The sequence below is a fragment of the Epinephelus lanceolatus genome, chromosome 21 (genome assembly GCF_041903045.1).
Source record: "Epinephelus lanceolatus isolate andai-2023 chromosome 21, ASM4190304v1, whole genome shotgun sequence".
Taxonomy (NCBI): domain Eukaryota; kingdom Metazoa; phylum Chordata; class Actinopteri; order Perciformes; family Serranidae; genus Epinephelus; species Epinephelus lanceolatus.
The window spans coordinates 7,762,869-7,779,980 of record NC_135754.1 but is presented as its reverse complement, the minus strand read 5'-3'; the positions used below and the strand labels follow the sequence as shown (position 1 = coordinate 7,779,980).

General features: G+C 40.7%; 1 protein-coding gene across 3 annotated transcripts in view; it reads left to right on the top strand.

Annotated features, from left to right (window-relative positions):
• Positions 1-17,112, top strand: part of caskin2a (CASK interacting protein 2a) — a 78,481-nt gene that overhangs the window by 44,933 nt on the left and 16,436 nt on the right. For 2 of the 3 annotated variants that reach the window (XM_033611978.2, XM_078163131.1), the window contains 7 exons: positions 1,114-1,247; positions 6,710-6,818; positions 7,044-7,152; positions 7,350-7,444; positions 10,872-10,989; positions 14,062-14,190; positions 15,331-15,417. In XM_033611978.2, coding sequence (XP_033467869.2) covers positions 1,114-1,247; positions 6,710-6,818; positions 7,044-7,152; positions 7,350-7,444; positions 10,872-10,989; positions 14,062-14,190; positions 15,331-15,417 — 781 coding nt within the window. The remainder of the gene's footprint in view (positions 1-1,113; positions 1,248-6,709; positions 6,819-7,043; positions 7,153-7,349; positions 7,445-10,871; positions 10,990-14,061; positions 14,191-15,330; positions 15,418-17,112) is intronic. The other variant, XM_033611979.2, reaches the window with a different exon arrangement.

Sequence of the window (17,112 nt, the reverse complement as noted above, 5' to 3'; positions counted from 1 at the left end):
TCCATAACACTGACTACTTTTATGGAGCACAGAACAGAGTTCTGATGATGAGGGATATTGAGAACAGAGATGCGGGGTCTCAGATCCATGGAAAAGAGATGGCAAACTGGTTTGTAATTAAGGATTTACAATTCATTCGTACTGATTAACAGTGCTCAGCCGGCACACATGCTGCTCCACCGGAATCAGCTCTAAATGAACAGTAGGACACAGATTCTAGAGGAGTTTTTTTGTACTTTTGTCTGTAATAAGCTAAAATGACCTGTGTAAGGATCACTCCTCTGGTGCTGTTGGAGGATCATGAAATGCCATTTGGTGAATTCCACTCTTTAGCCGATCTCTACACTGTGAGACTGAGAGAATAAATCTCCATGTAGTGAACTGCTTTATTCATGTAGTCATTCTAATCCAATTATTTGCATGTGATAACACTCTATTTGGCCCTTTTTGCCCTTTTTTGGATGGGATGGCCTATGTCAAACATGAACCATGGCTTAGATGAAGTGACCGAGCTAAATTAAGCTTGTTTGAGCGAAAGGAAAATAGGCTTCAGTGGCTCTTTAAGGGCGCATGCAAACTGTAACGTTAAAGGGATTGCACATCGCAGTGTGTTTTACTGTTTCTCTGTCACATCGGCGGATAAGCCTAGCTGTGTGATGTATAGCTGGCCTGTAATTCAGAATTAGACACACACACTTCCTATGCCTGTTAAATGTCCCTCGTCTAGTCTGAGTTTGCAGTTTAGCTGTGAAAGAATGCAAGGCTTTAGGCTGTTTTTCTGACACATAGACTTCTTGAGTGTGTGTGTGTGTGTGTGTGTGTGTCTGTGTCTGTGTCTGTGTCTGTGTCTGTGTCTGTGTGTGTATGGAGGCTGTGGTATCTTTAGACAGCTGCTGAGTAGTGGATAAGCCTCTGTACTGGCCTGACCCTATATATAAGTCACCATATATATTATTTTAATCCATATATTTTTACTACATAACCTCAACTACCATGGCTTTGCATATATATCTAAGTATTGCTAATGCTGTAATTCTTGCCCTGATTCTGCCACTCCTCTGTTCTCACTAGTGACACTTGATCTTCATTTTGGTGTCTTTGATTTCTCCTTAGGTGGCTCAGTTGCTGCTGAGCAGTAACATGGTGACAGCCCTGTTAGAAGGGGAGGGGGTGCACGACAGCCTGGAATCTCCATCCACCACTCCCCTCCACCTGGCAGCCAGGAATGGACACAAAGACATAATCAAGTAAGATCACAGTGAGGAGCTATGTTTGATACATGTCTATTTCTGCCCTCATCATTCTTTCCTAATGCTTCTGCTACTAACTCTGCTAGCACTAATGCTGCTGCCACCACTGCTACCACTGCTGCTACTACAAGAATTACAAATACCTCTACTGCTACTACTAACGCTTCCGTTGTATCTGCTCCTACATCTTCTATGAATACTTCCACCATTACTGCTATGGTTACTGCTACTACCATAACTTCTGCTACCACTAGTACTAGTATTACTGCTTATACAACCTCTACTGCTAATAATGCTACTTCCAACACTGTAACAGTTGTTAACAGTATTGCTATTATTGGGAGCAGTGCTATGGCTATTATTTCTACAGTTCCTGCTGCTACCACTACTACTATTACTGCTTCACTACCAGTACTGCTGCAACTATGTTTACTGCTACCATTATCTCAAATGCTAGGGCTGTCAGTGCTACTACTACAACTGCAGCACTAGCATTGCTACAACCTCTAGCAACCCAGTTGCCAGAATAAAATCTTGGCATTGTATGTGTCCGTGCAAGCAGATATGTTGTACTTTTCATAGGCATAATCTTAACATTTCTAATGTGACCTTGTTCAGATTACATGTATATGATTTTATGATGTATATGAGTTTGGGACATTTCCAGCAATGTTTGTAGCAGCAAAAGCAGGTATTTCTATCAAGAATTTGGGACAATTCAAACCATGTTTGGGACATATCCATCTGCGTTTGTACTGACAGAAGCAGGTATTTTTTTAACTAGAGTTCTGAACATTTTCAGTCATGTTTGTAGCAACTTAAGTGGGTATTTGTAATTGAGAGTTTGGCAAATTTCCAGCCATGTTAGTATTGACAGAAGGGAGTATATTTAACGAGCACGTGGACATGTGTGGCTGTGTTTGTAGTGTCAAAAGTGGGTATTTTAAAATGAGAGTTTGGGACATTATTAGCCCTTTGTGTAGCAACCAGACCGGGTATTTTTTAATAAGTGTTCAGGACATTTCTAGCTGCTTTTGTAGCTACAAAAGCAGTTTTTGTTAATGGAATTCAGTACATGTTCAGCTGTGTTTTTTGTGACAAAAATTTGAAGCTAAAACATGATGTTGTCACAACCCTAACCACATGGTTGTTGTGGAATTTGAAACTGAACCGTAAAGAAACATAAGGTTTCAACATATTTGCTACATATGAAACGTAAACATGTAATATATCTGTGGTTTGCAGAAAAGTACAATGCCAACATTTATTTGATTAGGTACTCTAGTACTATTGCAACTAAAATAACAACACCTGTCACAGCTACAACCACTAGTTCCACTAATACAACCATTTTTACCAAGACTATCACAATCACCAATACTAGGGCAGTTAGTTCTATCATTACTATTGCTGCCACCTCCCAGCAGTACAGCTTGTGCTGCTACTGGTACAATTACTACTTTAGCTATTATCATTAGTGCTGCACTACACTGATACTTCACAGAATACCATATTTTTGCCAGCCCTTAATTCACAGCTACAGGTGCTACATCTCCCCTCAGGTAGCTCCAGAAAGAAAAACTGATAACAATCTCCACATTCAAACAGAACACACTCTGTACTGTAGAGATGTTTAATCCCAGAAACATTACACTTTCCAGATACCCAAGAGTGGTTCAGTGTGTTTTTTATGCCAGTGTATCTGTGTAAATATGCATGTACTTAGCCAAGTAACTCCACCCTGCCTCTCAGACATGCTGCTAACGATTATCAGATCTCTTTTGCAATACCCTCTCCATCCTCCTCTCTCCTAGTCCTGAACTGGGAAGTTCAATAGTAGATGTGGAGAAGAAATGGCAAGCTTTCAACAAAAAACAGAAATAAAAAAATAAATCACTGCATTAGCACGCAAGTTTATTCAGAGTTTACTCAGCAGAATTTGGCTGTGATCTCCCGCTAAGGGATTTATGTCTCTTCAAAGACTGCCATACTGCAACAGCAGACGTCTTACAGTACCTACTTTTTGTATAGCTGTAGAAGTCTGGTTGGAACTGGAGCTGCAAACATTTGCCCATAGATTTTTTTCCCCGGGGAAGATGTGAAGATTTTGTTGTGGATTTAGTAACATGTATGTAAAGACTCTTGTTATGTGGGAAGATAACAGAAGTATAAATTGTACTTTGATAAACAGGATTGGGATAATTCAAAATGAAATGTCACCCTCAAAACTGGAGGAGACCGCATTCTGCTTATCTGCAAGACAGAGATGGAGAGGTCTAGTTCTTGTGACATACTTACTTTCAGCCTTCACAAGGTTTCAGAGCAAGATTAAAACTGTTGCTGCTGAGTAAAAGAAGAAGGTGCAAGCTACAACAGGTTCGCTTCAGGCTCCTTTTTTCATCATACTTCATGGCTTGATAATTCATGTGTCTGTCCACCCCCCTGTGGTGTCCCACTTAATGTGATCCCGCTAAGTCAAGAGTGTTTGTCAGCAGCATTCACATTTCACAAGCCACCATTAAGCTTTTTGAAGACACAGTCAGCTCAAACCAAAGGCTGACTTCACATCTTTGTAGCTGTTTCATTTTGCTAATTTAAACATATTTCTGTAGCAGTCTTGGGAATCATTCAGTCTTTTAACACAGTATCAAGGTCACTGTTAAGAGAAAGACATCTTTCAAAGTTTTGTCATACTGCCTTCTTTATAAAAGAAGTTGCAGTTTTACAACAAAAAATGCGACATTTGATAATACATTACAAGATTATTTTAATACATTTAAAGTTGTATAATATGAGAGTTAAGTCATAACAATAAGAAAAAATTAAAACAGAAGAGAATAACATAATCTTATTAGATGTTTGTTTTGAGAGCTGTAGTATCAGGACCTTTTTCATACTAAAGTACAACTTTATTCTCAGGAAAAATATTAACAGTCATGATGAAAATGGTAATATTTTCAGCATAAAGATGTCATTTTTAATACTCAAAAGTTACATATTGCAGCTTTTTTTACCTGAAAAATAAAAGCTTTAAAAATGTTTTGGCTTGGAAGAATGGTGCCTCTTTCATTCACAATCCACACTCCAGGTAGCTATGAGAACAAGCCAAATTGGCATTCTCAGTAACGCCATCATGTCAAATACAAAGAACTGTTGATGTAAAAATCCAAACCTCACACACTGTTAGCAGTGCACGAATTATACTTTGGAATTAGCTCTTCCCAAGTCCTGCCCCTTTTTGCTCTGTGTCCCAAAAACAGTTGAGAAAGTTTGGAACACAGCAGAACCTTGGACTTTTCTTGTATTCTCAGATATGCTAGCTAATGTGGTGTTACATCAAAAGGAATCAGCCTAATGCTAGATCAGCAATGTCAGCCAGATTTGCCCCCTTCTCATTTCTGTGGTATCATTAGAGAGATTTGGAAAAGGACATACTGTAGGTTGGTTGCTGACATATTTTTAAGACAACGCGAATTATCGTCAGCCAGATCAAGGCTAATATTTCTTTGTTTATATTGTCTCTGTAAGCTACGTGCCACCCCAAAGTAACTAACATGACTTTCTACAGTAAAGAGAGACTAACATTAGATCAGCACCATGATCTGCAGTCAGTAATAAATACATTGAGTACTATACTGATCCCCAGAGGGGGAAAAGGGGACACATACCCGGCAGTGCAGGAGCAATGTTGACTGATAGTCTTGTCATTCTGTCTCTACTTCTTCCTTTTACTTTGAGACCGGAGGCCTTAATTTACGTCCTTTAGCCTTGTTTACAACAGTTAACATTGTGAGCGTATCTTCTCATTGCTTGCTGTCTGCTTCTTGAAGCTATATTGCCTGATGCCGAGAAACTATCTAATAATCACCGCAGCACCCAGCTAAGTGGAACCAACACTGCCATGTTTCTTTTTGTCAAGCTTGTCTGACTTGGCAATACTAACTTTTGGGGATGGGACTTAGGATTGGTCATTTGGCCCAGCTAATGTAGGGTTGCTATTTGTTTATACTGTCCTGACATAAGCTGTAGTGACCTCTCTCACGGCTAACGGGAAAATAATGACAATCTGACATCTGCAGAGTGTACACTCCTGCAGATGTCCAGTGTTTTCCATACATTGATTTATTTCTGCCGACCTGCCACAAAATCAACAGTGACCGCCAGATATTGATTTTTTATTTTGTGTCTTTATTATTGAAAATGGGTAGAATGTTATGTCATTTTAGAGCTGCATGCAGGGCAATGATTTTCTCAGCTCTTGTCCCAATCTCTCTGTCCGTTTATCAGACCTCAAATGAGACCAGAATTAGTTAGCTAGTGCATACCCCTGGTCCCTCTACCTCACTCCCCGCTGCTAGGAGTCTATTTTGCCAGGAGGAGACTGGGCTCTGAAGACAGACCTTCAGTTAGCGGCTGTAGCAACTCAAAATCCACCAGCTCAAACCCCAAGGCCAGCAGCAGCACTGGGTGTAACATCAGCAACAGAAAGTTTGCTGATTAGGCAGGGAGTTGGGGCGGTCTGGGATCAGACCGGGACACTGGGGTTTGCGCTGGCTGAATTGGAGTTGCTACAGCCTGAAGCTGGACCTTATTGGACTGAAGGTCTGTATTTACAACAGTTGTATACCACTTTGAAAATGCAGGCGCACCAAATCGCAAATACATATTCTTACACAATGTTGATTTAATGTGTCAGCTTTTACATGTCAAATGAAGAATGCTTTTGCCAACTTTGTTTTATTATGTTTTATCACACCCACATACTAACACAACTTTATCTCACAATCGGAGTTTTGGTTTCCCAGCAGTGGCTTTAGAACTTTGTCATACAGTCTTACGCCATAATGAAAACTGCCTTTGAGACACCTTTCAGCAACCTTAGTCATTTACAGAAGTCACACACCCACACACACTGTCCTAATGCTTCATGTTGTAGTTGTTTAGCCTGTTTCTGATCATGATGATTAGAGTTCTGTTGTAATTTGTCAAATCCTAACTTGTTTGAAAGTTGAAAGGAAACATGCTGTAACAAAGTAGATGCATAAGTGTAGCGTCCAATGGACACATTGGTGGCAAAGAAGTGTTGGAGTGGGATAACAATCAGAAAACACCATACAGCTAATATATTACAGCAGTGTTTCAGTGTTGTTTACACCTCCAAATCCTGACTGAACCTTCACACAGCGAGCTGAGGACCTCCTCCTCCTGTATTGCTCTCTGGATACAACGCCATCAGCATTCCTACATCTGGGCCTCTGACAGAACCAGAGACATATTTGTTAGCTTGTGTGTTTGTGTGTGTGTGTGTGTGTGTTTGTGTTTGTGTGTGGGTGTGTGGATGAGTGGGGGGTTTACGGCTTAATGAGATGTTGCAGATGTCTGTAACAGTTGAATGGATGAATCTGTTTCTGAGTGTTGCCTGCGGCCTTACATGAGTGTTTTCTGCTTTGATTACCCAGGTTGCTCCTCAAAGCTGGTATTGACATCAACAGAGTCACTAAAGCAGGGACGTCTCTGCATGAGGCTGCCCTCTACGGCAAAACTGAAGTGGTGCGACTGCTGCTTGATGTAAGCAAAGACGTACAATATAATTTCAGTTCAGGTAGTATGGGATTTTAAAGGCTGACTCTGACATTTTTGTATTGAAGGTGCAGACAGAAAGACAATGTCAAAAACTAATTCCAGTGTTATTCTTTAATAAAGCAGGGAGGCATTTGAGGGAGGCTTTGTTTTGAAACTGCACCTCACCCACAGTAATCCCACAGTGTGTGTGTGTTGTGTGTGTGTTTCTAGGCGGGCATCAATGTGAACATGCGCAACACGTACAACCAGACAGCTTTGGACATTGTCAACCAGTTCACCACCTCCACAGCCAGCAGGGAAATCAAACAGCTTCTGAGAGGTTAGTAGCTCTTAAACTGTTTTTCATAGAGCATTGATGATTTTATGAAATGTGGATTTTTTTTTTTTTTTTTGGTTGAGACAGAGGCAGTGGAAACAGTGGGGAGAGGTTGCAAAATGGCAAAGAGAGAGGTCAGAAAAGAAATCAATGAAGTGAAACATCCTGATGATATGTCTTTTATCTTTCTTTGTGTGCAGAGGCATCAAGCTCTCTCCAGGTCAGAGCGGTGAAGGACTACTGGAACCTCCACGACCCCACTGCTCTTAACCTCCGCGCTGGAGATCTTATTATGGTACTTGTTTTTGTCTGATTGTTGAGTAAGAAAGTTTTTCTTCAATGTCTGTCTACTACAGTAAGTCATAGGTTCACTCAGTTTTTGCTTGAGTTGTTGTGCCTTGCTGTCTTGCTGTCATATACATATATATATATATATATTTATTTTATTTTTTTTTCAGTGCTCATATTGAAATGTACTTTAAAAATGATAAAGGCTAAAATATAAACGCGCTGAAATACAATTATGCTTTTAATGTAAGAAATAAATTAATAAATAAAATGTAAAAGTAATTGAGCTGAGTTGGGCCGATTTCCAGTTTTGCTGGTCCGGTCTAGTGTACCAGTTTAAATTGGTTTGATTTTACACAATGCGACTGAAATGACATTTGTTATTATTGTGACACATTATGGGAAATGGCCTACGACACTAACCTGTGCCAGCGGTCACAGCACTTAACGCTAGCTTTTTACTTCTGGCGATTGCATTAAGGCTTTGAAAATCAAAAAAGTGATGTTAATTTGTGAAGATTGTCTTGCTGAACAAAACACTTAAGTATAACAAATGTTTGTTCGCCACAGAGCTTATTTTATGCAATAATCCAAAATGCAATGGAAAAATCCCATTGGGTTTTTGAGGAAGGAACCAAGGCGACGCAAATTTTCATGTTGGTCTACAAATGTAATTTCTGCAGCACTCTGTGGATGAGCAACGGCTGATTCATGAAGTTAAAATAAGGAATTATCCTTACGATACCGTCACTACAAAAAACAAAATTAGGTAGCGGCTGATAGGAGGGAGACCGACAGGGAGCTGAAAGTTTCTGGTAAATGACCATCGCTAGTAACAACCTACTTGCTATTGGCTATATTGTACATCATTCCAGTAAATATCACAATTAGGGATGTCCCAATCCAGCTTTTTCCACTTCCGATCCGATAGCGATATAACAGCCTTGAGTTTTGGCCGATACCGATCCGATCCAAGCGCGTATTATACATATTCACTTATTTTGTTGTCAGTCATGTTAGAAAAGGTTTGATCAAGCGATATTACTCTAACAAGAACAACTACTTAATCAGGTTAGTTAGAATGATCCACAACAGTTGGTATGAGAAACTGACCCGTTTATTGTTAACAGGGTTAAATAAACAAACTTTAAACTTGAACATTAACATTAAATAAAAAATATAGCTGGTTTGCTTTGGCTGCTTTGGGCCCTTAATGAATAGAAAATAAATCAGCACAAGAAATCTTTAAAATGTCTAATATTGAAATTAAAATAGCAGCAGGACTCCACACACTTGTGCTTTGGCCCCCTAATAAATAAAAAATAGATTAACACCACAAGACATTGTTGACATTTAACAAACAATGCAGCCTTTCCTTTTCAGTTATTTTAGTAGTGTCAATGCAAGCCTGGTGCTGCTGTTTCCTGGGACCAACAGAGGGGACAAAAAACACACACAATAGTTGTGTACAACAGTTGTACAACTGTTTAAACAAGCAATAGTCCATCCATGGCTCCACTATCACTAATTGTGCCATCAGTGCTCTTTACTTAAACAGTAAGAGTGTAAACCAAATAAAAATATCACTCTCAAAAAACCAGAGCAGAAAACAAATAGTCATTTAACTAAATTGACTGCTACTCTTCCTACCCTCCATGTGTGTGTGTCTGCCATCTGCATGTTGGCCTGGTGGATTGATAGTAAGAGCTGGAGCGGATCACTGGAATGGACTGCTTGAATCGCGGAGCGCTGGGCTGGTCGGAAAACCTGGATCGGAGTCCATGAAAAACTGGATTGGAGTTCTCGGATCGGCATTTTTCCATGCAGTCCGATCCGATGCCGATGCACTTTTTTTGCTAATATTGGCAGCCGATACCGATCCGAATATCGGATCGGGACATCCCTAATCACAATATAAAACATGTTTTTTGTTTAAAAAGTACAAATGTAGGAAGAGAACAAGCCCTCATCCATCTTTTAAGGGATTACTTCTCCAATTTGATCTCAGGTACACAGTTGATATTTATGTTTCAATGTGGACAGAGAGCTCCGATGATACATGATGTGATGTGATAGTCGGATGCACGTTTGCTTTTGGGACAGTGTTGCTGAGTCAAGTGCGACACCTAGTGGTTGAATTCCGTATACCGGAACCGTCTGGTGCTTGACTTAATATCAAACTGGTTGAAATTTTTTTTACTCTGGTGCTTATGTGGGGGAAGTAATGCATGCATGTTTTTTTGTTGTTGTTGTTTTTTTTGAGTCTGCATTGTTTAAACATCATGATTTTACACTCCAGGTAGCCCACGGAGTGTAAAATCATGGGGTTGTTGCTTTTTGATTGGTGTCTCTCTCACACACACACATTTTTGGGAGCTGGTGTGGATTAATACATTTATAAAAAAGTAAAAGCTTATCAGTTCTGAGATAAGAGATGCATGATTGACGGGTGTCAAAAACCCTCCAGAAACACTTCAAAAATGTTGCTGGTTTGGTTTATCTTTAATGTTTCAGCTTAAGAAATCTCATTTAACATTACATCTTCTCATTGCTGCACCTTTGCCAAGTGAAGGCTTGCTGTGTTTTGTTAATGTTTGTAACCATGCAGGAATTACTGTTTCATTGTTAATATACAGGTGCACTATATTACTGTAAAAAAACATTCAGCTGAAAGTTATGTTTAGCTGCTGGCATCTACTTCACTCTGTCTATTAAGTGGCAGGGTAAGGATTATATGATGAAGACTTTAGTGAAGTCTTGTTGTTAGGATTTGTGTGGGATGTTGCAGGGTAATTTAGTGTACCCTGAGCGAGAGACCACAGCAGAGAAACAGGCACAAACTTGCTGCTGTCACTCTCTCATTAGCAACTTGTTTGCTCATTCCCCCTCCCCACACACAGTGTTTGCACTAATTCATGTCTATGCACATTTGCGTGTTTATGTGCTCACTGCTTTGTATTTTGATACACGAGTCATTATGACATCCCAGACTCGTGTATGAACTTGCATGTTGTTGTGAGGTTTCCTGTCAGGAGGCAGAGGTGTTTGTTTTTGTCCTCTCCAGGCGTTTTGTTAACACTCACAATGAATTCACTGTGTACTTCCAGCTCATTGGCTCTCTCATTATGGTTTTAAAAGCATGCCTGGAGGAGTCACAAATGTGACATGCACACAGTTGATGTATAGTTGATAAGAAAAAAATGATTGGAAACCAACGCCTCAAAGTTTCACACTATACAGCCACCTTTTTTTTGTTTTTTTTTTTGTTCTTGCTTTAAACAAAGCTCTCAGTCTTCTTATCATTGAATAATTTCTTCGTGATTGTTTTTGTTCCATAGTCTCGTCTAATGTGATTGTGAACTGTTGCAAGGCTAATGCTGTTTGCAGTGCCAAAAACATTTCAGCTGAAGCGTGCCATAATTTGTTGGTGTCAGGTCCTGGAGCAGCACTCAGACGGCCGCTGGAAAGGTCACATCCACGACACGCAGCGGGGGACAGACAGGGTGGGCTTCTTCCCGCCTTCAGTGGTGGAGGTCCTCAGCAGACGAGCAGGTAGACAAACAAACAGCTCGCAACCAACATCTGCATAAACTCTGACACACTCCTTAGTGAAAATTTACGAAGTACATTTACTCAAGTACTGTAGTGAAGTATAAATTTGAGGAACTTTAATGGAGTATTTGCATTTTCTGCTGCTCTACGCACCTCTACTTTTTCGAAGGAATCATCGCACATTTTACGGCGCTAAATTTATTTAACATTTATAGTCTGTAGTTACTTTGCAGATTAAGATTTTTTCATACCGTTATGACTCTTAACCACCAAACTGTTTGTAGAGTTTGGTATGAAAGTTCATTCTTGACCACAAAGAACGATAAAAAAAAAAAATAGATGCTATTGAAAGCTCAGGAAAATAGCTCATAGGGGACTTTGAGTTGAGTTTTTTTTAAGGTATATGAAGTAGTTAACCCAGCTGGTTACCAACATTGAGACGTTGATATTTGGTTGAATTTAGGTTGTGATGTCAGATGACCAAAATTCAATGTCAGGATAGCGTATGATTTCAACATCAATGTTGTAGAAACTGACGACAGATGACGTTGATATTTTATTGATTTTAACTAGTGTTGTTGCTTAACCAAAATTCAATGTCTTCCAAACGTCTCATGCCAACGTCATCTTGATGTAAAATAATGACATTTAGTCACACAGTATGGAGAACAAAACCCAACATTTGCAAAATGTCATCATGTTAACATCAACACAATGAGAAATTCTACCATTGTTAGACTTTTTAAATGGCATCAACTCGATTTTCATTCCAACCATAATTTAACTTAAGTACGCTGTGCGAGTCCAGTGTCTTTCTGAAGCTATTGACGTCCGATGCCAGCTAGGAAAATTCTTCAGACCTCGACTAGTTACTGCTTGTACATTAATGCCTATTTCTTTTTAACCGTACCCTCCTTGGGCTCCAAGGGCAAGTAGGCTCCAAAGGCCTAGGGTTAGTTCAAGAGTGGGGTGTCCATAGAGGCCTGATAGCAAATTTTTGCCCTGGTGCCCTCTGAAAAGTTTTGTACAACCATGCACATGACTTTATACTATATGAGTGAAGAAGTCATATATTATTATGTTTTTATGCATTTGATTTTGAAAACATCCAATTAAAAAAAGCAATAAGTGTTACTTATTTCTTAAAAGGTTAACTTCAGTATTTTCCAACCTGGACTCTATTTTCTGATGTTCTTGTGTGTGAGTAACGGGAACAATTTTTGAAAGTGGTCCAGTGTTGAGCAAGACCCCTGTGAACAGGCTGCAATGTAATGTGAATGGGCTGTTGTGCACTAATTGGCATTCACTAAGAGTGCTTGTTTTTGTCACTGACAGGCTTAACTGTAACTCTAAGTGTCTGATAATAGTATGGAAAGACCCTACCTTTTTGTTAAAATGTGAGATCCTATTTGTTTCACCAGAAATGGCCCTAAAAACGCTTACGCCTGAGCCACCAGACTATGTTTAAATAAACTTTATTTTTTCATTGTAAAACACACTTCATTCAAAGTTGACAGAAACAAATAAAACTATCAAAGGCACCTTGATTCATATTTCCACTGTTCCATCAGTCACTAACTCTAGTTCGGTCAAAATAATAATAAAATAATTTTATCCAGTTGGATGTGAAAATATGCTGGTGCTATACACGCTAAATTACTGTTTATTTTCAGTGGGTTTGGTGATAGCGATTTCAGGGTTGTTTCTGGTTAAACCAAAAGGATCTTACTTTTTTTTTAAAAAAAAAAAAAAAAAACAAGCTCTATCTCTGTAGGGATCATTTTCATGATATTGTCAGACATTTATAATAACAATCTGAGCCTGTCAGTGGAAAAAACAAACACTTTTAGTGGATGTATATTGATGATGCACAAATGCGGAGTGGTTACATTGCAGCCTGCAGCCCTCTAGCTCAAAATTGGACCAATTTAAAAAAACTGTCATTTTCGTTAGTTACTTGTACACACACAAAAAAATACCAAAGTTATCTTTTAATGGAAGACCACTGAGAGCACAGCAGGAATAAATACTTACTGAGTTATACTATAATAACTTCTCCCTAGTACACATAGGACCTTGCACACTGTGGGCTTGAGCTGACAGAGTAGTGTTAAATGGGCTAACTTGACCCAAGGCAATGGATATATCTGGGCCAAGAATATATCTCGACACTTGTACACAGGCAGGATCTATCATGTTTTCATGCATGATCACTGGAGGGTTCAGCGTGCTTGTAAATCATCTGATTTAATCCCTGTGAATGAAAGGAATATGATCCCTCTGCTTGTTTTGCAGCTGTAAAGCCATTGACATTCAAACAGCGGGACAAGCACAGTGAGGGGTCCAATAACAGCTCCAGACATAGATGCACACACACATTCACAAACTAAAACACTTCATTTCAAGGTCCTCGACAAGTCAGGAAACACACACATACACACAAACGTAGATACTCACACACAGACACACATTAATAGGATTATTATGGCCAGATTGCAAAGTGTCAGCTCAGTGCTAAAGCCCTCACAGTCTGCGTTGGGATATTGTGTGTGTGTGTGTGTGTGTGTGTGTGTGTGCTCATGCTTGAGGGAGAACAGACAAGAGAAAGAGAGTTTGACTTTAAGTCGTTGACAGGCTCTTTGCTTATGAGGCAAACTCAGTAGTGTGTGTGTGTGTGTGTGCACGTGTCTGTATGTGTGTGCGTGCCTGAGCTCTGTGATAATGTCAATGGTGTCAGCAACCATGGACCAACAACACACAAAGGAAAAGTAAGCCCTCTGAGCGTCGCTGGTGATCTTACACTCTCTTTCAACAGCCTCTTATGTAACACCAGAGGGGATTTACAGTGACTCTGCCCTTTTTTAGTTGTTCCTCCAAATATTCAATGAACAAGAATACATGACAAAGTTCATAATGTGCTCAACAGACTTTAAAATGGTGGTTTTTGTTGCCGTCCCTCAGCCTGTACCTGTGCATGCAGGCCAAACTGACAAACACACATGCATGTACATGAACTTCTTACCCTCACTCATCCATGCCAACCTCAACCCGAACCTGTCTCCCTGACCCTAGGGGGCACTCTCTCCCGCCAAGCCTCAATGCCTTGCCAACGTCAACACTTTGCATCCAGAGCTCCTTCCTCAAGCCATGGCCCCACCCCTCAGACTGATGACTCATACACCCTTGGCTATGATCCCACAGGTACACACACACACACACACACACACACACACACACGCACACACACACACACTGACCAACTTCCTCCCATCTGTTTGGTTTCGGTTCACCACCTGTGACACATTCATGTCCTCCCAGGTGAGGATGGATTATTGAAAAGACCTACTGGGCACAGGCCCAGTGGCCCAAAAGGTTAGGGGCCCTCCTCTGTTTGAAGTGACTGTCATTATTTCTAGTGAGAAAGTCAATCAAACACACAAGGTGCAAAACAGCTAAAAAGAGATGTAATGCAATCATAAACAGACATCACACAACCACAAAGAGATGCAGTGTGACCACAAAGAGACTCAATACAACTGCAAAGAGACATAACATAAACCATAGATGCAAAACGAACACAGAGACACAATACGACCACATGGCCACAAAGAGAAACAATTTGGCAACCAAGAGATGCAATAGAACCACAAAGACACTCAATACAACTACAAAAGAACGCAATACGAGCACAAAGAGATGCTATGAGACCACAAACAGACATAATATCACCACAAAGAGATACAAAACAAACAGAGACACACTAAGACCACAGAGAGGTAATACACCACAAAGAGACGCAATATGACCAAAGACACAATACGACCACAAGCTTTTTCATGTCCCTCCCAGAAAGGAGTGTACATATGGTCGAGCAAGTTACCTCCACGGGTGGGACAGCTGATGTGCTGGTGATATCTTGGCAGGACTTCACTCACAATGGCATAAATCTCCGGCCACATTTAAAGGCGCCTCTGGCCATGAGGTCTCCATCCTGTACCTCCATACAACTTGTCCAGTGCTGGCTTGGTGTCGGTGTGTGGTGGAAGTACACCACTATGAGAATGGCTAATATACATCCCCTGGGGAGATAAAAACCGGGCCCCCCAGCCCACAACCCTTGTTTCCTTTGCATCAGTCTAGAGGGCCCTTTACATGACTGTGCCCAGGGGCCCATTGTCTTATATTCCGTTTGTGTACCCAGGTTTCAGATTTCCTTCCCAAACAGCACCCCGATCCCAGTCTCCTTTTGATCAGACCTCTGGTGCTCAGTGTCAGCTCAATACAGTAGGTCCAGTCCCAGCTACAGTGAGTGTGTGTCTAAAGTGTGTATGTGTTTGTTAGGTGCTCCACCTGACAGTCAGCTCTCAACCCCAGCTAGTCCTGCTAGCCCCACTCAGGACATTTGGGTCCTCAGGAGCTCTCCCACTGGTAAGGGTGTGTGGTCCCAAACCCCCTGCCACCCACAACCTACCCTGTGTGAACCTGTAGGTCAGATCCCATCCCAGCCACTCTGATAAACTGGGCCTCTTTAAGGAAGCTTATTCCTGTCTGTATCCCTTCATATCCCCTATGTGTTGACCTTAACCATGCCACCCTGCAAATCCCACGCCTCCCCTCTGTCACCCCCTCCAACCCACAGCCCAATAATCCTGTAATCATAACCACTGAGTTCTGTCGCAGCAGTACATAAAGGTAAGTGAGCAGCACTCCTTTAAGGCCTTTCCTCGAACTCCTGTGTTACTTCTAACAGGCCACGTTTGCAGCTTGTTGGTGCAGCTGGCTCCACCCTGAAAACCAGCACAGCAAAACTATGAAAAACAATTATCTTAACAAGTCATTTCATGTAGTGTTGAGTTATGGAAATTATAGTTTGTTTTTTCAAAACCAAAGAGATAATGTTATCTATAATTCCAGATCTTTTCTGAAATTGGCAACACTAGGATATGATATTTTTGTAAATATGCTAAATGGCTTTAGGTTAGAGCGTTAGATAAGTTGATTGATAAGTCAAAGCTACAGCTGGGATATGATTAGCCTAGCTTAACATAGAAGCTTACTAATCAACACGTTTGTATCTTGATTGTTTAATTCATACAATAACAGAAATAGAAATGACAGTTTGTGGTTTTATGGGAAATTTCCAAGCGGCAACCCCCAGAGCTGGAAGATGAAGCCAACATTGAAGTACTTTATTAAGGCTTAAAGTGACACATATTGAAGTACGGGGCTGCTTTAATAATAGACTGTCCACCCATATTGTCTTGGCTTCTCAGTCAGATCCACCACCTCCACAGCGCCACCCTCTCACCCAAATATAGTCCACAGACCAATGGGTGACGTCACAGTAGCTACATCCATTATTTTTTACATTCTATGGGAATTTCATGCTGTCACTTTCTTGCTGGTATGGATAAATTGTCGTTCACTACACCATGTAACTCCCCCTTAGAATAACACATTGTTGTTTTTACATTTCTTTTATTGTATGGGTTAAAGACAAGACAATTAGACTTTCAAGAGGCCTATTTTCTAACTTTGGACCCAGCCAGGCTAGCTGTTTCCTCCTGCTTCCAGTCTTAATGCTCAGCTAAGCTAATTGCCTCCCAGCTCTAGCCTAATACCAATGACTGTATCTAAAGTTGGATAACCAGCTCCACTTTATCCCACCGTACAAAAGTGAAGCCGAATATCCCACATACCGCCACTGCCACCTTGCAATGGTGACGCCATTTGGAACCAGGGTCTGTGCAGTGGTGCTGGGGAAGTGAAGCTGTGGTTTTGGGTTCCTGCCCATACACCCATTTGACCCAATAATGAGCAGCGCCGCTAGCTGCTACACACCCATTGACACACACAACTGTCAGCGGCAATGCCACGCCTCCTTTTTATAGCATCAAATAACTAATAAAACCAAACTTACCTTATCAGCGTGATAAAAACTACTTTGAGTGTACTTTAAGTTGTGAATTTGGCCCATATCCCATCCGCTAACATAAAGGGTGTGGGATTTATGTGCTGTGGTGCAGTCAGCCACCAGGGCACAATCAAGATGTTTTGGCTTCACTTTTGGGGAGCTGTCATGCCTTCCATCTTTATATACAGTTATTGGTCCATACCTGCCCA